The 27,813-nt window shown below is 32.2% G+C and overlaps 3 protein-coding genes and 1 long non-coding RNA gene across 11 annotated transcripts; 2 read left to right on the top strand and 2 right to left on the bottom strand.

The window, feature by feature from the left end:
- Window positions 1-84: 84 nt before the first annotated feature.
- LOC101744041 (kelch-like protein 40a) lies at window positions 85-9,286 on the bottom strand. 4 transcript variants are annotated; one of them, XM_062668259.1, is made up of 2 exons: window positions 9,145-9,286; window positions 85-1,709 (listed from the first exon to the last, which is right to left on the bottom strand). In XM_062668259.1, exons 1-2 carry the CDS (start codon window positions 9,190-9,192, stop codon window positions 357-359), a joined length of 1,401 nt encoding a protein of 466 aa, XP_062524243.1. In that variant the 5' UTR covers window positions 9,193-9,286; the 3' UTR covers window positions 85-356. The 4 variants fall into 4 exon arrangements, with proteins under 4 accessions (XP_062524243.1, XP_062524244.1, XP_004931002.2 ...); XM_062668260.1 differs by lacking the exon at window positions 9,145-9,286 and adding an exon at window positions 8,954-9,101; XM_004930945.4 differs by lacking the exon at window positions 9,145-9,286 and adding an exon at window positions 1,988-2,241.
- LOC134198788 (uncharacterized) lies at window positions 3,570-6,094 on the top strand. The gene is made up of 2 exons (XR_009972982.1): window positions 3,570-4,514; window positions 5,078-6,094. It is a non-coding gene; the product is annotated as an uncharacterized LOC134198788 (long non-coding RNA).
- On the top strand, window positions 9,275-21,485 carry LOC101744334 (uncharacterized). 5 transcript variants are annotated; one of them, XM_062668255.1, is made up of 12 exons: window positions 9,494-9,693; window positions 9,823-9,887; window positions 10,102-10,187; window positions 11,019-11,157; window positions 11,599-11,700; window positions 14,286-14,405; window positions 14,667-14,839; window positions 15,016-17,719; window positions 17,830-18,363; window positions 18,489-18,668; window positions 20,056-20,307; window positions 20,859-21,485. In XM_062668255.1, exons 5-12 carry the CDS (start codon window positions 11,643-11,645, stop codon window positions 21,050-21,052), a joined length of 4,215 nt encoding a protein of 1,404 aa, XP_062524239.1. In that variant the 5' UTR covers window positions 9,494-9,693; window positions 9,823-9,887; window positions 10,102-10,187; window positions 11,019-11,157; window positions 11,599-11,642; the 3' UTR covers window positions 21,053-21,485. The 5 variants fall into 5 exon arrangements, with proteins under 5 accessions (XP_037877834.1, XP_062524239.1, XP_062524237.1 ...); XM_062668253.1 differs by having other exon boundaries at window positions 9,495-9,693; window positions 14,240-14,405; XM_038021906.2 differs by lacking the exons at window positions 9,494-9,693; window positions 10,102-10,187 and adding an exon at window positions 9,275-9,415 and having other exon boundaries at window positions 14,240-14,405.
- On the bottom strand, window positions 21,475-27,777 carry LOC101744187 (vacuolar protein sorting-associated protein 52 homolog). Its single transcript, XM_004930946.5, has 7 exons — window positions 27,355-27,777; window positions 26,639-26,784; window positions 25,993-26,560; window positions 25,641-25,796; window positions 25,427-25,545; window positions 23,517-23,640; window positions 21,475-22,972 (listed from the first exon to the last, which is right to left on the bottom strand). Exons 1-7 carry the CDS (start codon window positions 27,598-27,600, stop codon window positions 22,343-22,345), a joined length of 1,989 nt encoding a protein of 662 aa, XP_004931003.2. The 5' UTR covers window positions 27,601-27,777; the 3' UTR covers window positions 21,475-22,342.
- Window positions 27,778-27,813: the final 36 nt, after the last annotated feature.

Here is a 27,813-nt window from a genome sequence, read left to right as displayed (position 1 = left end):
AATGTCAAGTCAGTAAGCTTAAAACATTTTAAGAAAAACATATTTTCAGGATGCCAATATAATTCGTAAATAATGAACATTAAATAAGTACAAATGTTTTATTTTTATAAATTAATTTAATGAGATTCGCCTATTGTGAATTTAATTAAGAATAAATTAATGAAGAAGGCAATACACAATTTAGTCTTTAGAATTGTTAGTACAAAAAAACGCTGAATGAAATTAATACATCAGTAGTTTCTTTATTACCAGAACTCTTAAACTAAATTAATACTACTTCTATACCCCTATCACCTTGTACAGTGTTAATTGCACAATACTTGTTTTGATAACTGAGGTAATTTTGTAGCATTTAGTTACAAGCAAAACTTTAATCCTGCAAGATAACTACCACTAAAACTAGTACCCGTATTCACTGGCATATCATCAAATTCAAACAAAATTTTATGACCACAGTACCTCAAAAACTTATCTCTGAATTCTACTACATATGTATAGGTGGGAAGGACATTGTGAGGCCAAGTGAAACTTATTTTGTACCACATCTCTTTTTGTAGGTACCAGGGTTCATTTAAATCAATATCTACAACAGTATCATATTCTACAGTGTTCATGAAATTGGTGTTTTTTATGATACTACTATCTGATTCACACATGATCGAGACAGATAGCTGTTCAGAATACACCCTTGTTTTGTTGTTGTGAACATAAACTGCTGGTGCCATTCGAGTTGGGACACAGAGTGAATTAATAAATACAGACTTATTAGCTTTTACACGACAATTCAGAATGAAGTTTGGTGTGTCTATAATAATAGGAGCCATAGATCTTATTGAACTCCGATAACAAGAATACCACTGCAATTTCAATGTTTTTCTTCTTATGTTTGAAACTGCATTTTCTGCATCATTATCGTTTGTTTTGGCAGTATTCTTAATTTGTTTCTCTATCTTTTCATATTCATACTGTGTGATTATCTTGTCTGAATATATTTCATGCAATTCAACTACGGACAAAGTCTTGAAACGTAATAAATCAAATAATTCTAAATTTATTAGTATCCTTTGTTTATTTTCAAATGTTATAGGAATATTTTCCTGTTCACAATAATTAGCAGCCCATTCAAATATAAATTTTATCAGGTCCTTTTCAGTTATATTTATTTCATCACTCTGGAGTACAGTCTTCAAACAAAGGGGACTAATGACTTGAATATGTCTTTGAAATAAATAGTATGCATGAGCACAGAACAAATTCACAGCATATGTTGTGAGCTGTTTGTCATGCATGTAGTCTGGATAATTCAATACTTCAATGACATTGTCAATGGTGACGTTTTCTTTAATGTATTCAATGCATGTTTTAGTCAAATGTTCCAGTAAGTATTTCCTTGAAGCATACAGTAGGTCGAATGCTTGCTCAATACTAGTTATGTCTACATTGTCTGTATAGATATAATTAAGTATTAGCTGAAATATTTCTGGTTCTATATCAGGGATATGAATATCATTATTATTTGAAAGTGGACCATACAACATAGCTTCAAAAACTGGGCTACTGATACCTAGTATTAGTTTGTGTGCTTTGAATTTCTTTCCTGAGACACAAAAATTACAGTCACTCCATTCATAAGATACTAACAGTTTCTTAATGCGGTCATATAAACTTGCTCGGTTGTTGCACGAATTTTCGTTTTTCAAATACCCCATCTGAAAATATCAAAAAAAAAGTTATAACATTGCTTATTTTCAGTTTTATCACCTAAATTAATTATTCCCTGACTCATCATCATATCTAGTAACGTTATGTACATACCGCATTTAAAGTTCTTCTTAATTAAAGCAACTATAAATTCAAATCAATGAAAAAGTATTTATGAATTACAACATAACTGAATTAACTAATATTTGTGATGTTACCATATTATTATTATCTCTATAAACAAAGACTTTTCTGGAGCAATTTTTACGTTTAAAATTAAGCATACCTTGAACTTGATGATCCAAGAACCAAGGGCACGAATTATGTCAGGATTTTATGCCTGTATATCGGTTTTATCACTTCAAATTAATTTAGGATGTAGTAAATGTAGCTAAATTTAGAGTAAACTTGAAACCTGATAATTTAGTTAATAACGGATCTTAAACTAATCGCGTGATCACCAAATCCAAAGTACCGCTATCTGATTTGGTCATCCAACAAGAAGCGCTATGCGCATGTTTGCAAACAAAAAACGTACCGTACATTTTTTTTTTTTTTTTTTTTATTTATTGAAAGCATTGGCAACACGGCCATCAGCTTAAGCTAATTTTACAAAAAAATAGAACATGAACTAGAACTTACAATAAAAACACAAATAAAAGAAACAAACCAAACCAAGAAACAATTACAAATGATTGAAAACAACAAATTAATGACAAAATGAATTGCAAGAACTTACTATAAAAAAATACAAGTTTTCTTTCAACAAACAACAAAAAAGAACATGAGTCGTTATAAAAAAATAATTAAACTTGCACATAAGCAGGAGACCTATGATACATTCATGAATTATACATTCATAGTCGTCCTATAGTGTGAAGTACAAAATTATACACTATTGAGAATAGTTGTGGAAGCTTTAAAATACCTTGAATGGAATTAGGAATAGATTTTAAGCCTGTGTCTTTACATAATGCATTAAACAATAATCTCTGTTGATTGAATTCAGGACAATTAAAAAAAATATGATCTAGATCACACATGCCAGAGATACAATAAGTACATGCAGCTGATTCACTTAACTTTAATCTAAAAAGATGCGCAGGAAAATGGCCGTGGCCTATACGTAATCTACAAATAATCGATATAAAGGCTCTTCCCGGGAAGAATCTAAAATTATCAAACCAAGATTTAGTACTAGGTACTGGGACTATTTCAGCTAACCATTTACCTTTCGTTTCTCTGGACTTAGACAAGTAATTAGACCAACGTTTCATCATATTTTGTTTAATTGAATAAACTAAATCAGAGTACGGAACTTTAAAATCGGAAATATTTATATCTTTTGTAGATTTCGCTAATTTATCAACAAATTCATTACCCACAATACCAGAGTGACCTGGCACCCAACAAAATTCTACAAATATATTTCTGAAATACAAAAAACTCAAACAACTTCTTAACTTATAAATTAAATAATTTACAGATGCACTAATACATTTATTTTTAAGAGCTTGCAAGGCGCTCATTGAATCAGATAGAATTAAAATTTTGTCCCCTGCAGAATAATTTACTCGAATGTGCTCTAAAGCATATATAATGCCTAGTACTTCAGCCGAAAAAACAGAGAAAAAATTGCTACATTTATAAACTGATCCTATGTTCATGGACGAATCAAAAAATGCAAAACTAGTTCTATCTTTAGTTTTAGAGCCATCTGTATACACTTTAACAAAATCAGTCTTATCTTCAAGGAACTCCAGAAAATCATTTTTAGTTTTAAACTTGATTAGATCAATAGCCACATCTCTCAACATGTCATGAAAGTTATATTCGAAACAAGGCAATAGGGTAGACCAAAATACCACATCCTGAAATTCAAAATTCAAGTACGTTATGGCACTGGATATGGATGAAGAATTATGAAGCGGAATTAAATTATAATTTGGAATATTTGCATACTTCAAATACCTGTAAGTTACTTGATTATCACGGCTAATAAGCTTAAGGCAATAATTATCTATTATAAAACTTCTTCGTATGTATAGAGGAACAATACCAGCCTCAACTTCCAAGGAATTAATTGGAGACGACATCATAGCACCAGTAATTATTCGTAATGCTCTATTTTGCACAATATCTAATTTCCTAAGAATAGAAAAATTCGCGTCCGAAAAGAACATACTGCCATAATCGAAATGGCTTCGGATTGTTGCAATGTAAATAGTTTTTAAAACTTTGGGATCAGCTCCCCATTTTACTCCAGTTAGCGATTTTAATATATTCAAACCTAATTCAGCTCTTTTACAAATAACATCAATATGAGTTTTCCACGAAAGATCAAAATCTAGAGAAAGACCAACATATTTTACGAAAGATTGAGCAGGAATAATATCATAATTGTATAAAACTTTAGGGTAATGCAATCCATTTTGGGAAAATAAAATTGCAGAACTTTTGGAAATATTGACCTCAAGCTTTAGGGAATTAGTAAGTAAATCGTAAATATTACGCAAACAACTATTCATAACCGATTCACCACTTTTAATATCATTACAGTTTACATAGAGAACAAGATCGTCAGCAAAAAATAAATGTTTAACAGTATTTGGAATTTTCTTTATGAAACGTACTAAACTAAGTATGAATATGAGAGGTGATAAAACGCAACCTTGAGGTGTACCTTTAGTAGAAATTTTAGGACCAAATAAACTAGATTTAATTTTCAAAAACATAGAGCGCTTGTTCAGAAAATTGTACAGCCAGAACAGAACATGTCCTGGAAAGCCTAAAGAATGTAGACTTTCAATAAGGTAGGAATGATCTATATTATCAAAAGCCCCTTTAATATCTAAAAATACCGCTAATGTAAATTGATTATTATGGAAGTTATTTTTAATATCGCCAATCAAACAGCTTAAGTTATCTATCGTACTTTTACCTTTACGAAATCCGTATTGAGTACTTGGTATTAAGTTGTTATTTTCAGTAAACCACTCTAACCTGTTTTTTAACATAGTTTCGAAAATTTTCGAAAAACAAGAAGTTAATGAAATGGGTCTGTGAGAATTGATACAGTTGGGATCCTTGTAAAGCTTTAAAATCGGTACTACATGTTGAGTTTTCCAATTCGAAGGAATACAGTTGTTTTGCCAAAGATCATTAAATATTTGCCATAAAATTTCCTTAGCATACTGGGGAAGATTTTTGATTACTTTATAAGGGATGAAATCAGGACCAGGGGAGGTTTCCTTTTTATTTTCTAACGCAGTCGCAAATTCGCCCATAGAGAATGGATCTACCATCCATTGAGCCTCCGGTTTTCCGTGGCTGTTAAAAAAATCTTTTAACTTAGATTCAGAAATTTCATTCTCAGAACCAGTTATCGAGTCCAAAAACAAAGATGCATTAGCGGGATTTTGAAAAAAACTTGAAGACGAAGAAATATGATTGAGTTTAGCGTGTTTAAATCTACGAATGTGATCCCAAATAATTTTACTCGAAGTCAATCGATTGAATGATGAGCAAAGATTCATCCAGCTTGAACGTTTTATTTCATATAAAGTTCTTTTCTTCAAAGCGTCCAGCTTTTTGAAAATAATATAGTTTTCCATATTTGGATAATGCTTGTACGATAATAAAGCAACTTTGGCTTGTAAAACTACGCGGTCACAATCAGCATTCCACCAAGGAACAGCTTTGGAACAATTCCGTTTTTTGTGCGAGTAACACTTTTTGTCAAAAGTCATTAATATGTCATGTAAAATACTCAAAAACATATTATAATTTTCAAGAGGGTTATCAGCGAAGCTAAAACTTGAAAACTCACTTTCACATAAGTTATTAAATTTTGACCAGTCAATCTTATTAAAATTTATGTTAGCTAAAGAGGTATTATCTAGTGTATCAACTTGATTTATTGAAGAGGTGGTCGGGCCAAAGGAAGGATGGGAAGGAAGAAAAGCATCGTTAAAGACTTCAATAAGTAGTGGGAAATGATTACTACTGAGCAAATCATCAAGGACAGAAACTGTGCAACTAGAGCTAAGAGCAGGGGAAGCGAATACTAGATCCAATACATTTCCTTGTTGACCAAATGGGGCAAAGGTTGTGATTGTGTCATCATTTAAACAAACTAACTCAGAACTTTCCACATAATCATGAAGGGCTTTACCTCTTCTATCATTGACTCTTGAACTCCAGGAAGCATGATGTGCATTGAAGTCACCAATTATTAAATAATTATTTGAAACAAATTTAGAACATGAATCTTTCAATAAATTAATAGTGAACTTACCATTTGGTGGTGGAGGAATGTAAACACATAGAATGTCAAAAGAAAAATTATTAATGTAAACTGTAATTAAAATATTTTGAAAATGATATTGAGAAATTGTGTCTATTATTTTAAATTTATACTTAGAGCGTAATGCAATAGCAACCCCACCATGTGGGTGGTTGGAATCTCTTCTTATAACATTAAATCCAGGTAATTTGATGATTTTATGTGAAGTTAACCAGGTTTCATTGAATAAAATCATATCAACACACTTGTCAAGTTTACTGAGGAAATCTTTAAGTTGATCTAATTTAGGAAATAAACTTCTAGAGTTCCAATGAATGATATTAAACTGACCAACAGAATTATGCATATAAGATTGAGTAGAACTATCCATAATTTATGATGTAAAATTTGTTACTAGCATTTCTTTAATTAATTGAGTTGATATAGGTCCAGAAGGGGATTTAGAATCCTTTTTCTTTAACAATTCTATTAAAGTTTTTGTAATGGTTCTGATGACAATTTCTGAATTTATAATGTCTGAAATTAAAGCCCTACCTTGAGGGGTCTTCGCAGATATAGGTATGTCAGAAGAGGTCACGGGGTTCTTAATAACAGGAGTCTTTAGTATGGCTGCATATGATGTTTGCTTGCCGATGATCTTATTTTTAACTTCAGCAACCTTGGCTGCCTTTACTGAGCAAGAGTAAGAAACTGCAGAATGTGGTCCACTGCAGTTGGAGCACTTGAAGATGTTGGGAGTGCTGCACTCCTTATAAAAATGATTGCCTGAACAAATAGAGCAAACTTGAGTGGCTTTACAGGCACCACTTCCATGTCCGAATTTGTAGCATTTGAAGCACTGTAACACAGGTCTAATATAATCCGAAACAGGCATCCAAATATGCTCGTATGTGACGTGATCAGGATGGCTAGACGCCAAAAATGTAACCAGCACAGTTTGCAGTGGCTTGTCACTTCCATTCTCTTGTTTTTTGAAAAATCTTTTTACTCCAAGTATTGTGCATGAAGCTTTTAAATTTACTAAAAGAGATTCTTCATCTAATTCCACAGGAGCTCGAATAATTCCTTGACTCTCAATGCTATCGTAAGGTATTTTTGCTGTCCAATTGTTTAACTCCATAAAGCTTACATCTAATAAAAAAGCGTTGGCATCCCGAGCACAGCCAAAGTAAACTTTAGCAAAAAAGTTTCCAGCAGCTTTGACATACTGTACCCCTTGAACATTTTTTAAAGATTTGTTTATTCTTAACAGATCCATTGGGACTCTGTTATTTGGTTGCGAGAGGCTTGACTGAAGAAGCACTGGGTATTCTTTTTTTGTAAGGTCTTCATAAAGAGCATGGTGGTCTTTAAAAAGACCGCGCTTATTTTTAATGAAAGTCATTTTTATTTTGCGGCTTTCGTCGTATTCAGATGAGGTCAATCTTCGTTTTCCCATTATTTTGGGAGCGGACACAGGGGCGGAGCTGAAGCCCTCACCCCTGTCGTCATCGTCCATTAATACGGAACACACTTATGGAATATAATTTTAAACTCTAACACAGTGAAAAATTAAGAAACAATGTCGTAAAAAAGGGCTAAAACCAAATAAATTAAAATTAACTTGAAAAAAGCGCCTATTTATTTTGACGTTCCCGCCCTTTTTCAACGTACCGTACATAACTACCCATTGATTATACACTTAATATGTAACTACCTACATACTACATAGGTACATAGGTACATACACACAATTTTTTTAAAGGGATTTCATGACCTGGTAAATAAAACCTTTAGGTCATGTCTTATTTGAATTTATATTCATATCTATATGAAAAATGATAATATAGAGTGAAATGAAATGAAATGAAAAGAAGATGATTAATTTGAGAAATCAACTGGGATGATACTAAATGAAATGAAATGAGATAATATGGGATGAAATATAATCTCAGTAAAATGGTGGCCATTTACTGAGATTTTTTCAGTAGACTCTTTGGAGGATCCCGAGAAGTTACATCCAGTGGCTTTGTTTTATTTTCCCACATTTTTGCACTTTCACAGATATTAAACAGCTAATAAACCATTGTTACTATACATTTAAAACTGAAGAAACACTAAATAGAAAAATAAAACAAATGACACAACTACAATCCTTGCGTTCCCGCCAAAAAGTCACAATTTGTGTGTTGATTTATTTAAGAGATTCGTCTTCGTAAATCTATACTATATATTATTCGATTTTTTGGACAAATGGACGTGCTAAGAATACATACCTAGTTAAAATATTTGGAACCATGTCTTATTTTAGAGAAGGGAAATGAAAACTGATTGATTTGCATAATAATCATTTACGAATTAAATGTAATGGTGAGATCAGACGGCAATCAAAACTTTCCCAAGTAAAAATATTGGAATTTACATAAAAAGAACGCAAGTTATCAAATAAAAAAATATATATATAATGGCCATTAAAGCGAGCAGAATGTACATAGTTGTAATATAAATTATTAGTTAAACAGGTAAAGTGAAGACCTCCAAGTATAACAAGCAAACTAAGGGAGTTTTGTCTTTTATGGCTATCTGTTATTTCGACATAATTAGAACTTCGGAGGATGATTTTATCATTTTTTTTTTACGAAAATATTTCTTATGAAAACAAACAATGTCTTATTTACTGTGTGAGACGAATCATCAAAGTCAAAAGTTATTGTTCTAATTTCCTTATCAGACCCACTATGTATTTTTTACATAAATAATAGACAGCATTTGAAATTGAGGCGATTACAACACTACCGTTCGGTGCTAAATGTGATTGCTATGTCGTTCTGTCGAAATACTGATCTACAATGAATTAATGTTTTGTAGTGAATTGTGAGTTTGAGTGAGAAGGATCAAATCTGATCAAAAAGTTTATGTATTCCTATTGAAAGTGATATTATGTTTTTTTTAAATTTTTGGTTTTACCATTTTACTGAGACCTCATCTCGTATCATCTCATCAACGAGATCATCCGATCATCCGTTAATTTCATCCGAATTGATTAATGTGTCAAATTAATCGACTCCATTTCATTTAGTACCACATATTTTTTCAAAACCAAAATAAATTCAAAAAATATACAAAAGATTGGGCTGCATGGTATGTGTGATACCTACGCATTTCCAGTTGAAAAAGTGGACTACTAATTGGTTCTTTTGACACATGTTATACGAATCAGAAATGTCATTTGTATTATGTTTGCGCGCCGGTCTTTTTCGTTCCACAACAATTTTGCCAAAAAATTCAGTAATTTAAAATGTTGGTAACGTGACAATTTATAGTTAAATTCACTGAAAACCGTTCCTTAAAATGGCTTCAACTTTTAATGAGTCAATGTTCGATTTTGATTTAAATTTTCTTCATCCAACGACACCGAGTGATGGTCAGGTTAGTTTTTCCATGCAGGTTTTATTATAATATTTTTTTTTTTAATTTACATTAAGTCGAGAATTATATCCAAAACCAAAAGACATCATAGGTTATTGAGTTTGTCATTTATAAGTTTTAACAACCACACAAGTTACATTAAAAATGTACTAATTTTGTTAGTAAATTGTCGAATGTCAACAAAGACCATGAATTAACTGCATTTTATGAAATGTTAACTACATTTCAATTACATTTAAATAACAATAACTACGGCTTCGTTTTAAATTTGTAATAAAGTAAATTTTTATTATTATTTTGTTATCAACCAAAAATATTCAGTTGATTAACCCTAATTCACTGTTTGGTTTCAGATTTACTTGAAATTGTTATTAAATTCCATAGTTTTATGATAAATTTATTTTCAGATTAATAAGTTCGAAAAGCAGAGGAAAGCCATTTTAATAGTTAAAAAGAAAACAATAGCCACAGAGTAAGTATTCCATTTACAATATTTTTTTAACTTCACTGAACAACTGATCTGCCTGATCAAATAAATTTAATTATTTTACTGTTTACCTATAATAAATCACTGTGAAATAGTTTTTATCTAATGAAATATAAGGAAATTTTAACAAAATATAGTTCTTTGGCACATTAAATGAAATGAAAAGTTTCTGAATTGACTTTTAAAACTTTTTTTGCAGTATGATCATTTCTGAGAAATACTCTATATAGTGATGGATTAAGGCTTGATGCCGCCCTAGCCTCTGTTTATCAGGCCTACATTAATGTTAGAATAAATTTTATTAATTTTGATCCAATATTTTTATTTTAAATTTAAAATAACTACATTTTTTTTATCAAAATTAATCTGATCTCCTTTTCAAAGGAGACCGCTTATACTATTTTGTCTCTGGCATTTCAAAAATCTTACTGCCCCTCTAATCATGCCACCCTGGGCTCGAGCCTAACAGGCCTAGGTGTAAATCCATCACTGACTCTATACACTGTCCAGACAACGATCGGTAGTGGTCAGTTCGGCACAGTCATCAGAGTTCAGGTTTGAGAAAGGCATGTGCCAGGGATACATTGTCTTACCCATGCTTTTTAACGTCTATGACTAAAACATGAGCGTTTCCATCTTCAATGAGCTGAAAATTTACCAGAGGCTATCCACCATATGCCTTAATAATGTGCTCCAGTATTTTGATCATTTAGCAAGAAAACCCTATAACAATTTGGGGAGACTCATAGTGATGGGTAAAATGGATTGAAACTGATCTAGGAGTGTCAAATGGGATAGATGGAGTGAGTAAGTCTGTGCACTTAGACACGAGACTGCACTGACCACTGACTGACATAAGTGGGTAGAGATTACACAAAAGGTCTCAGCCTGCCTGATGCATTGTAATGCTCAGCATTTACCAATTCCAATTAGAGGAGAACCAGAATGATCTTTTTAATCTATTACTTGGCTTTAGGTTTTAATTTATTTATATCAGATTTATATAGGAAACATTTGAAGTCAATATCCTTATTCATCAATCTAATTTTATTATAAATCCATTAATAATATTCTCATTTTTATTTGTAAGGTTTCAAAATTAGAATCTTGTTTCAGTTCTCTAATAAAAAAGTACTATGAAAAAAAAGATCTATTGGACCAAACAGAAAAGAGCCTCCTCACGTCGAAAGAAGAGTGTAAACAGATATGTATTGACTATAGGAAATCAATGGAAACTTGTTCTAAATTAGAAAATGTAAGTAAATTTTTGTCACTTTTAATTCAATTTATAATCGAAGACATGCGTGGATGAAGGGGATTCGATACAATTTGTTAATTTTGAGAAAACGGGCAACATACTTTAGTTACTTGTACTTTTTCTTCTTACATAACTTCTTCATAACATGCAATTTCTAAAAATAGTCTTTAAATCTGGAGTATAAAGGTCTAATGTGGTTTATAGGGACATGGCATCTTCATTCAATGTATAAACTCAAAAATCTTAAAAATGGTATATAACCCCTATATCCACTCATGTAAATTATGAAAAAACTTGTAGTGCTTAATATAAAGGCACTTAAACATTGTATGACAGCTACTTATTTTTATTAATGTACATGATAACTGACATAGCAATAAATATTTATGAATTGCATATATTTAACTTTGAATAACAAAAGTGAACATAATATTCCAGGATATGCAGATCTTGCAGAATGTTAACAAAGGACTTGAAAGTAAATGTTTTCAAGCAGAAAATCAGTATGCCGCTGCAACATCCTTAACACATCAACTCCAGGCAAGTAACTATAATTATGTTAAGACCGACAGCTGGCGATAGGAAATCAAGTCTCATATGTATTTGATGAAAGGTGCCTCACCATTCAAAACATAATGGACTGTTTACTGACAGAAATAGGCAAGATTGTGATAGTATCTAGTGTAGGCAAATGATTTGCCTTTCACAAGATATTTTATTCATTTCCTATAATTTAATATATTTTATACAGTTTACGAAAAAATAAACATAACATACTAGGGCTATTGCCACATATCCTACCATTCAAAAGCTTGGAAATGCTAAGGGAATTTAAATAAAAATGTCATTAAAACACATAAGTCATTATTTATTACACTTAAATCTGAAAGAAACATTAAATTATCATGTAGTAAAATATATTTAGTGCATAAATAATAACTTATAATACTTTTCTTAAAATTTTTGCTTCATCAAGATGTCCCCTTTAAATTTTAATTATTTGTATACAAATTTTACTCATTCTTTTGATCAATGTACTAAAATATTCGGAGACCATTAACTTCCATTCATTTTGTAATTATTTCTAAAACTTTGCTGAGCTTGATGGACTTATGGATTCTTAACTTTTATGTCCAGCTCATCCCATACTAATTCGATGGGAGAGAGATCTGGCGACTGTGATGGACATATTTTCATAACTTGACGACATAACTGTTTGTCGAACCTCTGACAAAATTTTACTGAATGTTTGGGGTCATTGTCTTATTGGAAAACAACATTTTGGCCAATTAATTCCAGAAGGGATCGCATTTATACTGAAGTATTTCCAGATAATGTTCTTTATTCAGTTTGCCGTATTTTTTTATCCAATGGCCCGGCCATTATTTATTCATTACCAAAACATCCCTAAATCATTACGCTACCACCACCAAGCTTAATAGTAAGCACAATACACGCTTCTGAAACCGTTTCTTTTTTTGACCGGCGCACAAAACACGTCTCCCACGAGACACGATCCAGAATCTGAAATTTGGACTCGTCCGTCTAAAGGACTTTTTCAAGTCTTCCGGTCTATTTTTCTCATGAATACTAGTTAGTCTCGGTTTTTTGGCTGCTGCGCATCCTCTGAGTCCAGCCACAGTACACATCTCTTTACAGTTTTAAATGAAATTGGCTTTTCTCATGTTTCATTTGAAATAGCGGCGATTTGGGGCGCAGTCAAACGTCGATTTGGTTTCGATATATTTTAACGAACCATCTTCCTGCTTTGTGGTAGATTTGGGGCGTCCAGATCTCTGCCTGTCTTGATTTACTCCAGTGTTTCGTTTTCGTGTTAGAGTTTAATATACACCTTTACATGAAACACCGCCCTTTTTTGCAATTTGCCGTATAGAATATCCTTTCTTGCTCAAAGTTTTTTATTGTTTACATGGGTGGACGAGCTCACAGCCCACCTGGTGTTAAGTGATTACCGGAGCCCATAGACATCCATAACGTAAATGCCGTCACCCACCTTGAGATTTGTTTCTAAGTTTTTTATTTATTGCTTAGATGGGTGGACGAGCTCACAGCCAACTTAGTGTTAAACGGTTACTGGAGCCCATAGACATCTGTAACGTAAATGCGCCACCCACCTGGAGATATAAGTTCTAAGGTCTCAATATAATTACAACGGCTGCCCCACCCTTCAAACCGAAATGCTTTACTGCTTCACGGTTAAAATATGAATTTCCATTTCTTGTATATTCCATATCTCTATATTTAATACGTGAAGCAAAAACTTTGTATCCCTTTTTACGAAAATTGCGCGGACGGAGGAGTATGAAATTTTCTACACTTATAGAGAATATAGAGAAGAAGCGCACAATGCTAATATTTTTTTTAAATAATGCATAAAAGATACATTAAATCAATAAAGAAAACATTACACACACTACCATGTATTGGACACAGACACATGCATACTCTTTTGTTGTCAAAGGGGAATGCCCATTCCAGGCCCAAAGCGGACAATAGATTAGAGGAAAAATACTTAGTACATTAATTTTGTCATAAATAAATATGTATTTACTTTCTTCCAAATAAGCGCCACTACAGTTTACATAAGTAGTTTAAAAAAGTAACTCAATTTGAAAAACAAGCTTTTTGATTTTTGCGGGAAAAATATTGCCAGCATCAAAACCTTTAAGTGTTAACCTTTAAGTTTTAAGTATATAAATAAAACATTTTACCTATTATGTTTAATCAATTCATTTTAATCGATTATAAGCACATGAAATAACATCAAAGACATACCCATGGACTTTAAACTTGTCAGATGGAAATACATTGCCAGTGGTATAATGTTATATCTCTTCGAGGAAGTTGAATTTCCATCAGCTTAATATCAATTTAAAAAAGTGTTGCTTTTTTAGACTAGAGGAGATAACATGTTGCCTTTAATTAAGAGTTAACTGTATAAAATACATTTCAATTTGAAAGAAGGTTGATTAAGGTCTCAATCTTGTACTATTGTGAATAGTCGTCACTGGTTAACCTTATGATTTCATTTACAAGTATGTAATAATTGCAATTTTAGATGTTAGTAAAGGAACAAGAAACTCAAATTGAATCTTTATCAATAGAAAGCGGGTTACTGAAATCAAATTCAAAAGAACATGAAAAAAAAATTTCAACATTACTGAAAGACAATGAAGTGTTGTTAAAGCACATGTGCCTGGCTAGGAATATTATATTAGGAAAAAGTAAGTATTAGATATTTTATATATTGTTAAAATAACAAGATTTCTAAAGTACTTTGTTAAATGCATGTTCATAATTAAACAGGATCTTTAAATATTTCACCTATTCTTGATTGATTGGTCAGTCTCTTACTATATTAATAGCAATTAAGAATCTACATAATTGAAATTTGATAAGGTACTTGGAAAAGCACTTACAAAGGTATTTTACAAATGTTAATATTGCCTTAAAATGTATTTATTCACAATAATTTTGCATTGTAGAAAAACTAAATAAAAAAAGTAAATTGATATTAAAAACATATGAAAAACATAAATGCACTAGTGAACATGAATCTGATGATGATGATAGTGTTATTGATGATTCATATGATGAAGCTCCTTCATCTCCGATGGATGCTGCAGAGAATATAGACCATACAACCGATGAAGTAAATGTGAGTATTAATTATATTTCCTTGCATTTACATGTGGGTATATTTGTTAGACTTCTTAGGTAAGAGAGGCGTGTGTGCATACATTTGTGTATTTTCCAGTTTACAAAAACGAGTCATACATTTCAAAGCGATTTTTTTAAATTTTGTTGTCTTACCATATCAATTTTATTTTTCAGGCACTAAAATCAGAAAGTATTTCCGTGGCGAAAAAACTATGTGTTCAACGTGACTTTCTTATTGTGAAGAATGATACTACTGAATGTAATGATGCTATTAGTGTTGATGCAGGACGCGGATCATCTCTTGCATTTTCAGATAGTGACAAGTGCTTTCACAGTCCTGATTATTATATGAATGATAGTCCTTTAAGTGATGGATCCAATACAAACAAACAAACAAAGAGATTGCAAAATACAGCTTCAAGTCCTATACAATTTACAGAATATGTGGAAGCATCAACTAGTCCTGTTGAATTTGAGCAATACCTGCAAACGACAAATAATGATAGTAAGAGAAAAAATCGATCAATATTTGATAGTCCTGAAAAACTCCGGCATGCGGGTACAGAAGATAATTCCTTAAGTCCTGTCATGTTCAGTAACCACAAAAACATACATGCTAGCGAAGGCCATATCGTGACCACGGATGTTGCTACAAGCCCTATAAATCATTTTAGTCGAGATACTATCTTACAAATTCAACATGAAGATAAGGCTTTAAGCCCCATAAAGCTTAATAATCACAAACATGCATCAACTAGTCCGGACCGAGTGAAAACAATGAATGTTATGACTAGCCCTATAAGACCCTATAGTACCGACACTAATGTAGAATTAATACAAGCAGATAAGGCGTTAAGTCCTATATTGTTAACTGAACACAGAAATGTTTCGACTAGCCCAATCAGAAAGCAAACAGCGAATGTTTATACAAGCCCTAGAAAATGTTTGAATACCGAAACAAATTTGGAATTAGAATATTCAGATAAAACATTGAGTCCACTAACAAAATGCAGTAATTGTAAAAATACACCTACTAGTCCAAAATGTATTCAGTCAATAAATGTAAGTAATAATCCTATACAACTTTTAAGTAGTCAAACAGATGCTGCATTAGAACAGGCAAACAAAGAAAAAGAATGTTTGGAGTTACACAACAGCACTAACATTCAAGATGATAATTGCAATGATAATGAAATTGATATGATATTACGTTCCATGAGAATGGACCACAATCTCATAACTCCTATCCCATTAACCCCAACAAAATCACAATCCACGATCAATCATGTTTCTAAAGTTTCTCACAAGCAACTATCAGTGAGCGTTTGTCAAGATGCAGCTCTAGTGAGAGAGGAAAATAAACAATTACAAGCCAGTATTGCCGAACTTGCAAAAGAAGTAATGAGTATCAAGTTGTTACTCAGGAATCGACAGCTTCCAAAAATACCTGAGAAACCTTCAGGGCTGGAAGATTTAAATGAAATAAATATTGAAGCAAGTGATTTAGTAATTCTTAATTCGCCACCGAAAACTGCAATAAATCCCAAAGATAAAGAATTTAAAAAATCACATAATAAAACAAATGAATTGGACACAGACAAAAGTGAACATTCTATACAAGAATGTGTTCAAAATGTAACACAGAAAAAGATACGAGAAAGTCTTGAAGTACGTCAGGTAAGCCCACGAGTTATTCTTAAATCGTCTGATGTTTGTGTTGCCCAAAATAAAAATATAAATGATTCTAATGATGTAGAATCAACATGTGTGCATGATCAGACTCCGTTAGTACATAATGGAGAACCAACGTGTCCTATATCTAATCAAAATCCCAGTAACATACAGAATATCATAGATAATAATGTTGGGGTCAATGTAACGGAACCTATCTGTGATTATTTTGGAGAACCTTCCCCGATAAAGGAAGGTCGTAAAGTAGTTAAATCAAGAAAAATGACAAAACTAGATAAGCTTAAACAAAAATTGTTGCCGAAATGTAAGATAAAAACTAATGAGCCACTAGCTAAAAAATTGCAACTTAAACCATGTAAAGTACTGATACCTAGAATAAAAAGAATAGTGACCGATTTAGATTCTTCAGCTACATTGAATAATAAAGATGTTTATGAAAAAGCACTTAAAGCAATGGCTGAATTGAAAGCAAAAAATCGCGCCACAGAACCAGTAGAAAAAATTGAAAATAGTAGTAATAATAAAGATATTCCAAAGACTATACCACCGAATGAAACAAGTACACTTCAAGAAAATAAAAAACACATAGAAGCAGATAATCAATGTAGCGCTGATATCAACCTTGATAATAATCTACCACAATATACCAAACCACAACTAATCATAACAAGAAGTCGTAGTAAAAGCTTTGGTACAACGGAAGAAGAAGTTTCTGTAAAAACTAAATCTGCACAACATGAAAAGAATAACAGTAAATTTCAAGATGATAAAAATGAAAATGAAGAAAATTGTGTTTTATCTAATTTATGTAGAAAGCGGACAAGGCAAAATTCTGATGAGAAATCAAATACTGAACCTGTACCATGCAAACGTGTGTTACGTAGTTCAGCTAGTAACATAAAATTATTCCAAAAACAATCTGATATTTCAAATGCCTCTGAAAGTATTAAGCAAGTACATAGTGTAGAGTTAATAGAAAAAGAAATAGTAAAAGAATCTTTTGTTACGAGTCCTCAATCTCACAAAAGTGTAAATAAGGCGGTGTCAAGTTTTAGTTCAGAAACAGAAGACATGACAAAGGATGTAGAAGAGTGCAATGAACCAAGTCCTAAAGAAAGCATACTGTGTAAAATGATACAAAAATATGGAGTTAAGTCTGTTAGATATTGCGCTAAGAAAATACCAGGTTGGTTTACTTCAAAATTGAATTCTTCACTTTGATACACATTTAATTCATTTTGAATTGTTTTGTTATATGTTATCAATATGTGTATAATTTATATGGATTTTTTTCAGAATCTGTTTCTGATCCGATTGTTAAAAAGATTGAAGAGGGAATAGCAAAAATATCGGAGCTTCCTGCAAATGAAACAAAGAAAGCAATGGATAAATTAGTTGCGGATTTGAAAAAAAATGACACAAAACATTTGATATCAGCATTAATTAAATATTTAAAGAATCCTGATCGTAAGACTGAGCTGTTCAAAACAGTAAATTCTCCACCAGCACCACCTATGACCCAATCAGAACAAGTGCTACTTTATATCATCTCACAATTGAACATGAGCTATTCATCAACAGACATAGTAGAGGACCTTCTGAAAAATATAGAATTCACGTTATTCGCTTTAAATCGTACCCCAGAATTTGTGGTTATAGAAAGTATGGCACATTTCTATGCAGTGCTTTGTCGATACTTCAAATTCAAAAGCAGACTGAGGGTCTTTATAATGGATGCTATGTATTGTATGCAATTTAAGGCTGTACCATTAATTAAACAGTGTCTTGATGTTTGGATGCTCATTTTACCGTTAGCTCATATGGGAATTGGTAAGAAGCATTGTTTTATAGATTTCTTGCTCTTACTACAAGGGAGTTTTTGTTCCTTTCATTATGCATTTAGTAATGACTATCTACATCAAATATATAAAACTAAACTAAAATTCCTTTTTTAGCAAAAAGTCCATTGGTCACTTGTTTGGTGTACTTGCTGCACTTCTATAAATGTGAAGACAAATTTAATAGAGTTCAAGAAATTAGGAGTATTCTACATAGAAAATATTTTTATCAAGTAACAGAATGGAATGAGCCAAAAATAATGGAAATGTTGAAGAGTTCAATAATGGAAATAAGAAGTAAGTGCAACTCTTTGGAACCAGATTAAAACTTTGAATCAAATAACTAAAAACTAATATGCGATCTTTAAAATTAGTGTATCTGTAAGAACCGTAATTATTTTCTATGAAATATAATATGTTGTATAGTAATCGGCAAACTTCTTGAGCAAATGACCTTGACTGCGCAGAACCGAATTTTAGATCACTTTGGTGGTGAGGGTGAGGCGCGACGGCAGAGGAAATCGTATCGAGCGCGTTATTGGTAGATCACTCGAACCTTGCGTCCCGCACCGCGCCCTCATTTCGCATGCTCCCAAAAGTACACTTGCGTACAGTGGAAAGTCTATCGTTATTAATCGTTAAGTTATTTGTTATAATTGCTTGTGGACTTTGTTGCCATTGCTATTTGTTGAGTGTTTGTTGATTTTTTATAAAACATACACTATGCCGTGACAAACTGGTGTAGTACTTAAAAGAAAGGGTAGAAAATTTGTGTACGACGTATATTGCTTCATTATAAAACAGGGGAAGAATGATATGGAAAAATTAAAACAGACTTCGGAAGCAACAAAAACATCAGTGAGTACTGTTAGGTGCATTATTAACGAAGCTAAAGGCTCTGGCTTGCTCGCCGAGTTTCGGACTCCGGGTAAGAAAAGATCAGGGAAGAAGAAAGTTACCGGAATGGATAGTTTCGTTCAATCTGTAATAAAAAGATGTAATCATAATAACTACATAACAAGCAGCGAAACTCCGTACCGTAGAAAGGCTTCGAAAAATTTAAAGAAGATATAAATTTTAATGGCTCGGAATGAAGCTTACGACGAATTATGAAAGAGCTAGGCTTCAGATGGAAAAAAGAACAGAAAATAATCGGAAGCTGGTAAATGAAAAAAGTAACATTCGATTACTACGAATCGAATATCTTCAAAAAATAATTAATTATAGACAAAAAAGAAGACCGAATCGACCGAGTTGTAAACTACGCCGATGAGCCCTATGTCGACTCATCACGATGATAGCGACTCGGGTGATGAAAACAGTGATGATGATGATGGTCAAGATTATGATAACGAAAAAAAAATTACAAATACCAGCTTCGCTTTAACTGAACCAAGACCTGGCAACAGCTCTAGTTTTGACTTAATAGAAGGAATATCTATTTTACCCCAAGATTAAATTATTACAATTACTAACCTATATGTTTTGTTGATGTTCTAATAAATATATAAATAAATACATATGTTGATTTTAATAATTTAATAGCATTATGACGCAGAGTAAGTAATGTTTTTGCACGTGAGTGTACCATGCGCAAACTTACCCCCACTACGTCAACAAATGCTCAAGAAGTTTGCCGGTTATTATAATGAAAGTAAATTCATTTGTATTTTTATTTTTACAGCTCTAAGTATTGAAAAGAAAATGCTGCGAATGGCAATTATAATTTTCGCTAAAAGACATGGAACAAAGTGGTGTCAAAAAAACATAATTAACAAAATATTACTGCCCATCATAGAAAGAGAAAATGTTCCTAGTAGAGTGAAAGAATTCTGCTTGTCAATGTTGGGGCCTTTAATGAAGCCATATCCTGCAGATATGAAGGTGCACTGTGAAGTTGTTATGAATCAACTTATTGATATGTTCCAACAAAATAGTAAGTAAGCTTTTACGTAGTAAAGACTAATAATGTAGAATTATTTCACCTGTGTCGAAATCAAAGTATCACATGTTACAGGAATAAAATTTTGTAATAGAAATCAAACCTGCAAACATTATACTTTGCATAATTACTATTCAATTCAGTCTTGAAGTCTGAAGTAGGTGGCGGCATGGACCTTGTGATGTCTAGATTGAAAACATATAACACTAGTTGCGGTTGAGCCGCGAAATTTATATTATAAATTAGCGCACTTCCTGGTGATATTGTATCGTAATCCCCCAGGGGTAGTTACCATCATGTTTATTTTACGTAATATAAACTTATATTTGCCGATCAGCAACGTATATCTTTTATCAGTCTTATATTTTTATGCTTTTTTTTTGTATTTAAAGGTAGACAAGTATAAAATCTAATTTACGGATAGTGGTGACTCACGCGTATAGATGCCAGAGCCCACAGCTGAGCCACTGTCTACTGCTTAGAAATATTTTTCAAACATTGAAAGATATGCACATAATAAATTATTTTCTAATTTATTTTTACAGCATCACAACAATTAAAAGAAGCAATTGTCAAAAGTTTATTGTATATGGACAGACATAATCAGTGTCGTGTTATCAAAGTTCTAATTGATTGGAGACCAAAAACTATTTCACCCGAACTAGAAGATGCTTTGCGAGACTTTGTCAAGTCGAAACCTTTAAGAACATGGAAAATTACATTAGCCAAAATTAGATAGTAGAAAAATATACTGTTTTGAAAATAGTGTGTGAGTAGTAGTTTAATTGGCTATTTTATTACATTTGACCGTAAATATATCTCTTGTATAAATTGTGTTGTCAGTTGTAATGTTGATAATGTTTCACAGTTTTATAGTGGAATGTGATCTTATTACTAAGTTATATATACTGTACAGAACTGTGAGGTTAATTTTATTTAAGTAAATCTATTTAGGCTAAGGCCCATAACTCAAGTTTGCATTTAAATAAACTACAATAATATATACTTTTGGTTAAATTTTCAAAATCAACATTATAGTTATTGTGTTTGTTTATCCACTTAACAAGAATTTTATGGAGGCCTATCAATTTATGATTGAATACTGTGATTGTAGTTTTCTGTTTAAGTTCAGAGTAGGTTTAAGATGATGAAAATAAAACATTTCATAAATATCTTGTTTATTTAGTTAACCGTAGCATTGTTCTAATAGCCACCAATTATTAAATAATATATTAATACTAGCAGACTCGGCCACACGTTGCTGTGGCTAACGTTTTTGTTTCTAAATAACACGTGGCTGGCTATGCTAATACCAAAAATTAACAAAGTAAGAACAATTGGATTTCACTGTATTGCGTTTACTACGAAATGAATTTTACTTATACTTTAGCCTCAACAACACGCGGTGTTGCCATTAAATTGTAGCTTATGTGAAACGTTGGTATTTTTAACACAGCGCCATCTATGACATATTATTTTCAGACAGTATTATAATTGTCTGTAAAAATTGGTTTAAGGCGCCATCTGTTTTAGACTTATGAAACTTACAATTAATAACAATAATCCACATAAGAAATAATTTTATTGTTAATTAATAAATATTGCGAGCATTAATCGAAATAAAAACCATCATAGGACCTAAGCTGGAACAAAACACATATTTAAAAAAAAAGGTAGTTAAAATCGGTTCAGTAGTTTAGATGTCCATCGCGGAGACAAGTATGTTGGAAACATTCGAGGAATAATTAAGGTTTGGTATGTAATATGTATGGTATGTAATACATACATTAAACATATATTTACTACAAAATCCAGAGTTCACAAATAAAACATATATTAGAGGTCATATACATGATGTCAAGTGCTCGAATTGCAATACTATTTCATTAAAACTGATTGTGCTGAAATACTCGATTGATTTTATGCGTCCATTTGGGAAATAAACAACTACATGTAATGATCATCATCATCATCATCATCACGTATTTGTGTATGTATATGATCTCATGTCGGAATGAAATCTAAGATTCTAAAAATTTGTTTTATATTTTTTTATTTCTACCATTATCACATGTATATTAACTAATTGAGTACGGGCACTGGGCGTTAAAAGTTTTACAAATTTGTGGTAATATTGAACGAAATTCGTTAACGCCATTTGCAACAGACCTGACCCGGTAACTAGATTTGGAAACGATACTAGCACTTCTCTATGTATTTCTTCTAGACTTTGTTTCCATCCCGAACTGAATGATGCTACAAGGGATAGAGATTTTCTTTCTAATCCGGCTAATTCTGCCTTTTTATCACCATCTAGCAATTGCTCACATTCCTTGACAAACTGTATCATTCCACCAAAATGTGGACTGAGAATCTCTTCTACATATTCTGAACTTCTTCCCTGTAATTGTTCCCTGAAGCTTTCTGCTTCTTTTGTGTTGTCTCTAGTTCTTTCCATTAATATGCTGAGGACCATGTCGTAATTATTAATTAAAAATATAAGCTGTTGTATTCTTTGAGGGAACTCTGCAGCCATTTTAAGTAAAAAACAATGGACTTCATCCTGAAGTACAGTCAGAAGTTTACTGAGTTCTTCAGACGGGAATTGTTCACTGAGGCTCAGCATAGCTGCCGAAAATTCGGCGTACCTTCGTGTTATCTGTAAAATGAAAGTTTTCAAGTAATTCATACTTTTACAGTTATTAACATTATGAATGACCTAGGTTCTTAGGACTCCTTTATGAATAATACGAATGTAAGACTTATATAAATATTATATAACATACTTATTTATTACATATATGAACTCTTAATGTGAAAAAAATGTAGTTTTGTGAATTCCAGATTCCACTTTCAAGGTTTCGTCATCGTAGCGAGATGAGATCGTAAAATAATTTCAAATAATGACAGTTGTTTCAATTTATTTATATACGAATATTTCTGGAATGATTACACAATTTTAAGATACTAAGTTTGAAACATAGCAAATTTATAATAATATTTTTTGTATTTATTACACTATGTATTTGTACACATTCGCGGACTAAAAGCCTAAGGCATTCTCTACCAGTCAACCGTAGGCAATGCAGAGAAAATAATTAGAGGTGTATTAATACAATTAAACCCAATTATATTGTAGGCAATAAATCCAGATCTAAAGCAAAATAATTTATACTAATGAAATTTAAATTGTAAATATTTACATAATGCGGTCCCATTTCCTTGTTTGACAGTTTAGAAGGGTCGCAGTCCCGTACGCTTTGAATGTTCAGTTTTAATACATATTGTAGCCGAGGCCACAAAGTGTTGTATAATGATTCCCAGTAACTGCAACAACATACGTACGAATATTAATTAGTTTAGCGTTTAAACTGACATAAAAATTGTGGTGTTGAGATTTACAGCATATCATTCTGTTTCATAGTTTTTATTTAATAGACTATTTATTTAATAATTAATTTATTTGATCAATGAAAACTTTAGGAACAAGTCCTTGTAAATAGTTAAGATGTTTTTCAGGGCTTTGTTAAATTTTTTGATTATTCAAGATTCTATATAAGATCTAATATATTATAAAATTCTCGTGTCACGGTGTGCGTGATATATATCCTTTGTAAACGTACTTTTCCTTATTCAAGGTTTCTGTATTCGCAGCATATTTACGGAAATACCCGATCCAGTGGACCGGATGGTAAACAGTCGACGTCGCCCTAAACACACTTCATTACGGATCCTCCGGATACATTAGCGGTGCTTTTAGGTACCTCAAGCACCAGTCCTCGCGACGAAAGGCTCGACGAAGTAAATTAACCCATAGACATAGCCCACTGAGTTTCTCGCCGGAACTTCTCAGTGAGTCGCATTTCCGATCCGGTGGTAAATTGTGCGAAGTACTGCTCTTGTTAGGGCCAGTGTTAGCAACACTCCCGGTTTGAGCCCCGTGAGCTCACCTACACGTCAAGGAGAAGCTGAAATAGCCTCTCAAGGCTATCAGCATAGGTAGGAAAAAAAACTTACAAAACATATATTCTGTGAATAAGGACCTTTTACTGTATATACATTTATCTGCGTGTTTGGGTCAAATGTAGCAAATTAAACCTCTACTTATCATACGGAGTTGAACTTTTACTTCTTGGTTCAATTTCAGTGATGAGAGTATTTTTATGGTAAGCAATGACCATAAAAATGAGCTTTAGGTAAAGCAACTCTTCAAAGGTACACAGCATAGATATGAGATTTTGTTGTACGCATTTATTATGTGTGTATTTTAGATTTTATCGTTACATGGTGTTGCTGCGCTGAGGGTTGGTTTCTGAATAAGGAACTCTTCAATGGGCAGCATAGATATTAAAAATATATGCATTCAGTTATGATGAGTGATTTCTCAGTTTCATCATCTCATGGTTACAGCCCTCAAAATGAACAGCACTGGCACAATCTACTTGTATACTAATATTATAAAGCTGAAGAGTTTGTTTGTTTGAACGCGCTAATCTCAGAAACTACCAGTTGGATTAAAAAAATTCTTTCAGTGTTAGATAGCCCATTTATCAAGGAAGGTTATATAACATCACGGTAAGATCAATACAAGTGGAGCACCAATAAAAAATGTTTCAAAATAAGGGTTTCAATAGCTTCTTAACATTCTACAATTCCAAAATATTGTTACTTTCTACATAAATGAAGTGGGGAGTAAAATTTAGCGTTATTCCAAAGTAACTATTCCACGCGGACGGAGTCGCGGGCAAAAACTAGTATATTGATATGCATTCAATATCAAAAGCCAGTTCTTGTCTGGTATTCACAATGTATATAGTATTCTATGGCTTATGTAATTCGGAGAGACGGGCCTCATCAGCATTGGGTTTAAGATAAGGAAAACTACAAACTCAAACATAGAACTGTTATGTTAAGCAGAAGTAAGTTTCAACCAAACACTAAAGTCAAGATGAGACTTGAGGACTGAGTGGGTTTATGGTGGGTCGAACATGACATACAAGTGTCGCCTCAGGGCTGATTAACCCTATATTTATTTACTCTTTGCCATATTAGCTCTTACCCTTCTAAATGAAGGTTTGTCAGTGTCGATACATTTCTTAATATGAATTCTCACCTGTCCAGAGCCGCAACTGCTCTTTTATGGCACATTAACTTATATCTGTTTATTAATTGGATACAAAGAAATAGTGCCAAACAATCATAACATTCAACTACATAGTTTTCCACATTTTTCTGTAAAATAAAAAATTAAGATGATTCAATTCAATTCAGACTATTCAATTTCCAGAAATAAATATTTATGTACATAATTTTAATGGTTTACTCACTACAAGCACGGACAATGTTTTACCGAGGATTCTATCAAAGAGCTCTTGTGCATGGTTTCCTTTGACATGGAAGAATTCAGTGGTAAACAGATATTCTCTGCAACCATTGTCTACCAAGGCATATTGAAGACTTCTAAATAAGGCTTCATATGAATACTGAAAATAATTTATTTATTATCAAGAAGTGGATCAAAACATGAATATAGTGTCATTAAAAAAATGATATGCATACAGCAAGCAATAAATATTTTAAAGTTGTTAATTTCATATTTTATTTAGGAATGAAAAGATTTTAATCACTTGATTCTATAAACGAGAAACCAAATGAAATTTGTAATATTGTATTTTGTACCTTTGTTTTTTGCTGAACATGTGGTACAATAATGGGTGCTTCTAGTTGTTGGGCCAGAACATCACCTCTATTCCCTATAGTGAATATTGTACTTTTATTTTTTAAATTAGATTTCTGGAAGAATCCTCCTTTAGATCCATCCTCAATTCCCATTAAGTCATCTTTGTTGGGTGCTTCTTCATATTTCAATTTATCTAGTCTTGATGCATATGACTTGAAGTATGAATAATAAACTTTGCTCAATGTATCAATATATTCATTGCAAATTTCTTGAGCCACATTTCGTTCATTGGTCAATACAAATTCAAAGAAAAATTTGTATTTCAGCATGGCATTTTGTGGTATTTGATAATTTGCCATTGGTTTTCTGAATTTATATATTTGTTCTAAAATATATGTTCTTATCTTTGACACTGCTTTTATCTTTAATTTTTCCAAAACGTCTTTGACATCATGACAAGCTTTAGTTTCTTTGAAATCTTGTTCCTTTACAAAATTTAATTTTTGGTTTAAAATTGCCAACTGCACCATGAATTCTTTGTCGGTAACTGGAACATTGTTGATACCACTGGAATGTAATAGTAAATATAATAGAGTACAATTAAAATCCATAAAAGTGGATAAATGAATCCAGGCAATCACTTACAATATAACAGTTTCCGACACTGCCATGTCTTCTATGAATGCAGATAAAGGTCCCTTAAGCACTTGTCTATTAGATAACTGTACTGACATATTCACTGAACGCTTTTGTAAACTTATAATTTCATTGCTGATGCTTCCTAAATCATTCTGTTACAAGAAAAGTTATCATTAAAGAATACAATAGGCACAACATTTTTCAATAGAGCTATTCTCAACATCAAAATTTTCAGTTTATTGGCAAGTAGGACCTGTTTGTAGTTCATGTTTACATTCCAGGGAATTCCACAGTACTGAAATCTTTAGGTATGATATAGTATCAAGATTAACTCAAACTCTCTCAACTCAATTAGAAATTAAAATTAAAGTTCTCAGTTAACTGTCAGAGGTATTTCAGTTCACTAGATCTTATTGATAATAGTTTCTCTGTCTGTCGAACTCCTAAGCCTTTTAAACAAGCACTAAAAACTAAAAAATTAACATTTATTTGAGACTTTTTTCTATAAAGGTAATAGGTATTCTATAGTCACATTATTATAAATATTTTATTTCCTAGCATTCCCTAACATGCTTTGTATTTATTTTATTTTCCAAGGAGATGTATTTTTCTATCTTTATTGTGTGAAAGGAGAGGCCTATGCCCAGCAGTGGGTACCAAAGGGCTGAAAACTATAATAGTGTTGTAAATCTGTTTTATGCGGTAAATAGAGATAAATTTACCTGAAACACCAGTAGCATACTCTCCATTTTCCCTAAAATATTGTCACATTCTTCGATTTGATTATGAAGGGAGCCAATATTCTCACTTTCTCTCAAATAATCCGCAACAGATGCTTTTTCAGCTTCGATGATTCCTTTGTCGATTTGAAGAGCATATTCTCGCAAATCTGTACCATTACGGAGAACCTCTTGGATTTCGAAATCCTCAAGATTTTTGTCTAAGTTCATGTTGTTGTTATCAGACATGATTAAACTCTAGTGGAATGACGGGAAATCAACATTTATACTTGACTGTGTGCGTTTTCAACTATTCACATACATTTTACTTGAATTTTTAGGTTTTGTATTTAATTTTTTTTGTTGTTTTAAACAATTTAAAGCACTGAAACAGTGACACTACTTATGACGTTTTTTTCGTTTTTCTTTCTGGATGGACAAAGAGTTCAAAGCCCATACAGC

Source organism: Bombyx mori, chromosome 4 (assembly GCF_030269925.1).
Source record: "Bombyx mori chromosome 4, ASM3026992v2".
Lineage (NCBI taxonomy): Eukaryota > Metazoa > Arthropoda > Insecta > Lepidoptera > Bombycidae > Bombyx > Bombyx mori.
Note: the sequence above shows the minus strand (reverse complement) of the source record. Positions and strands in the feature narration are given on the sequence as shown.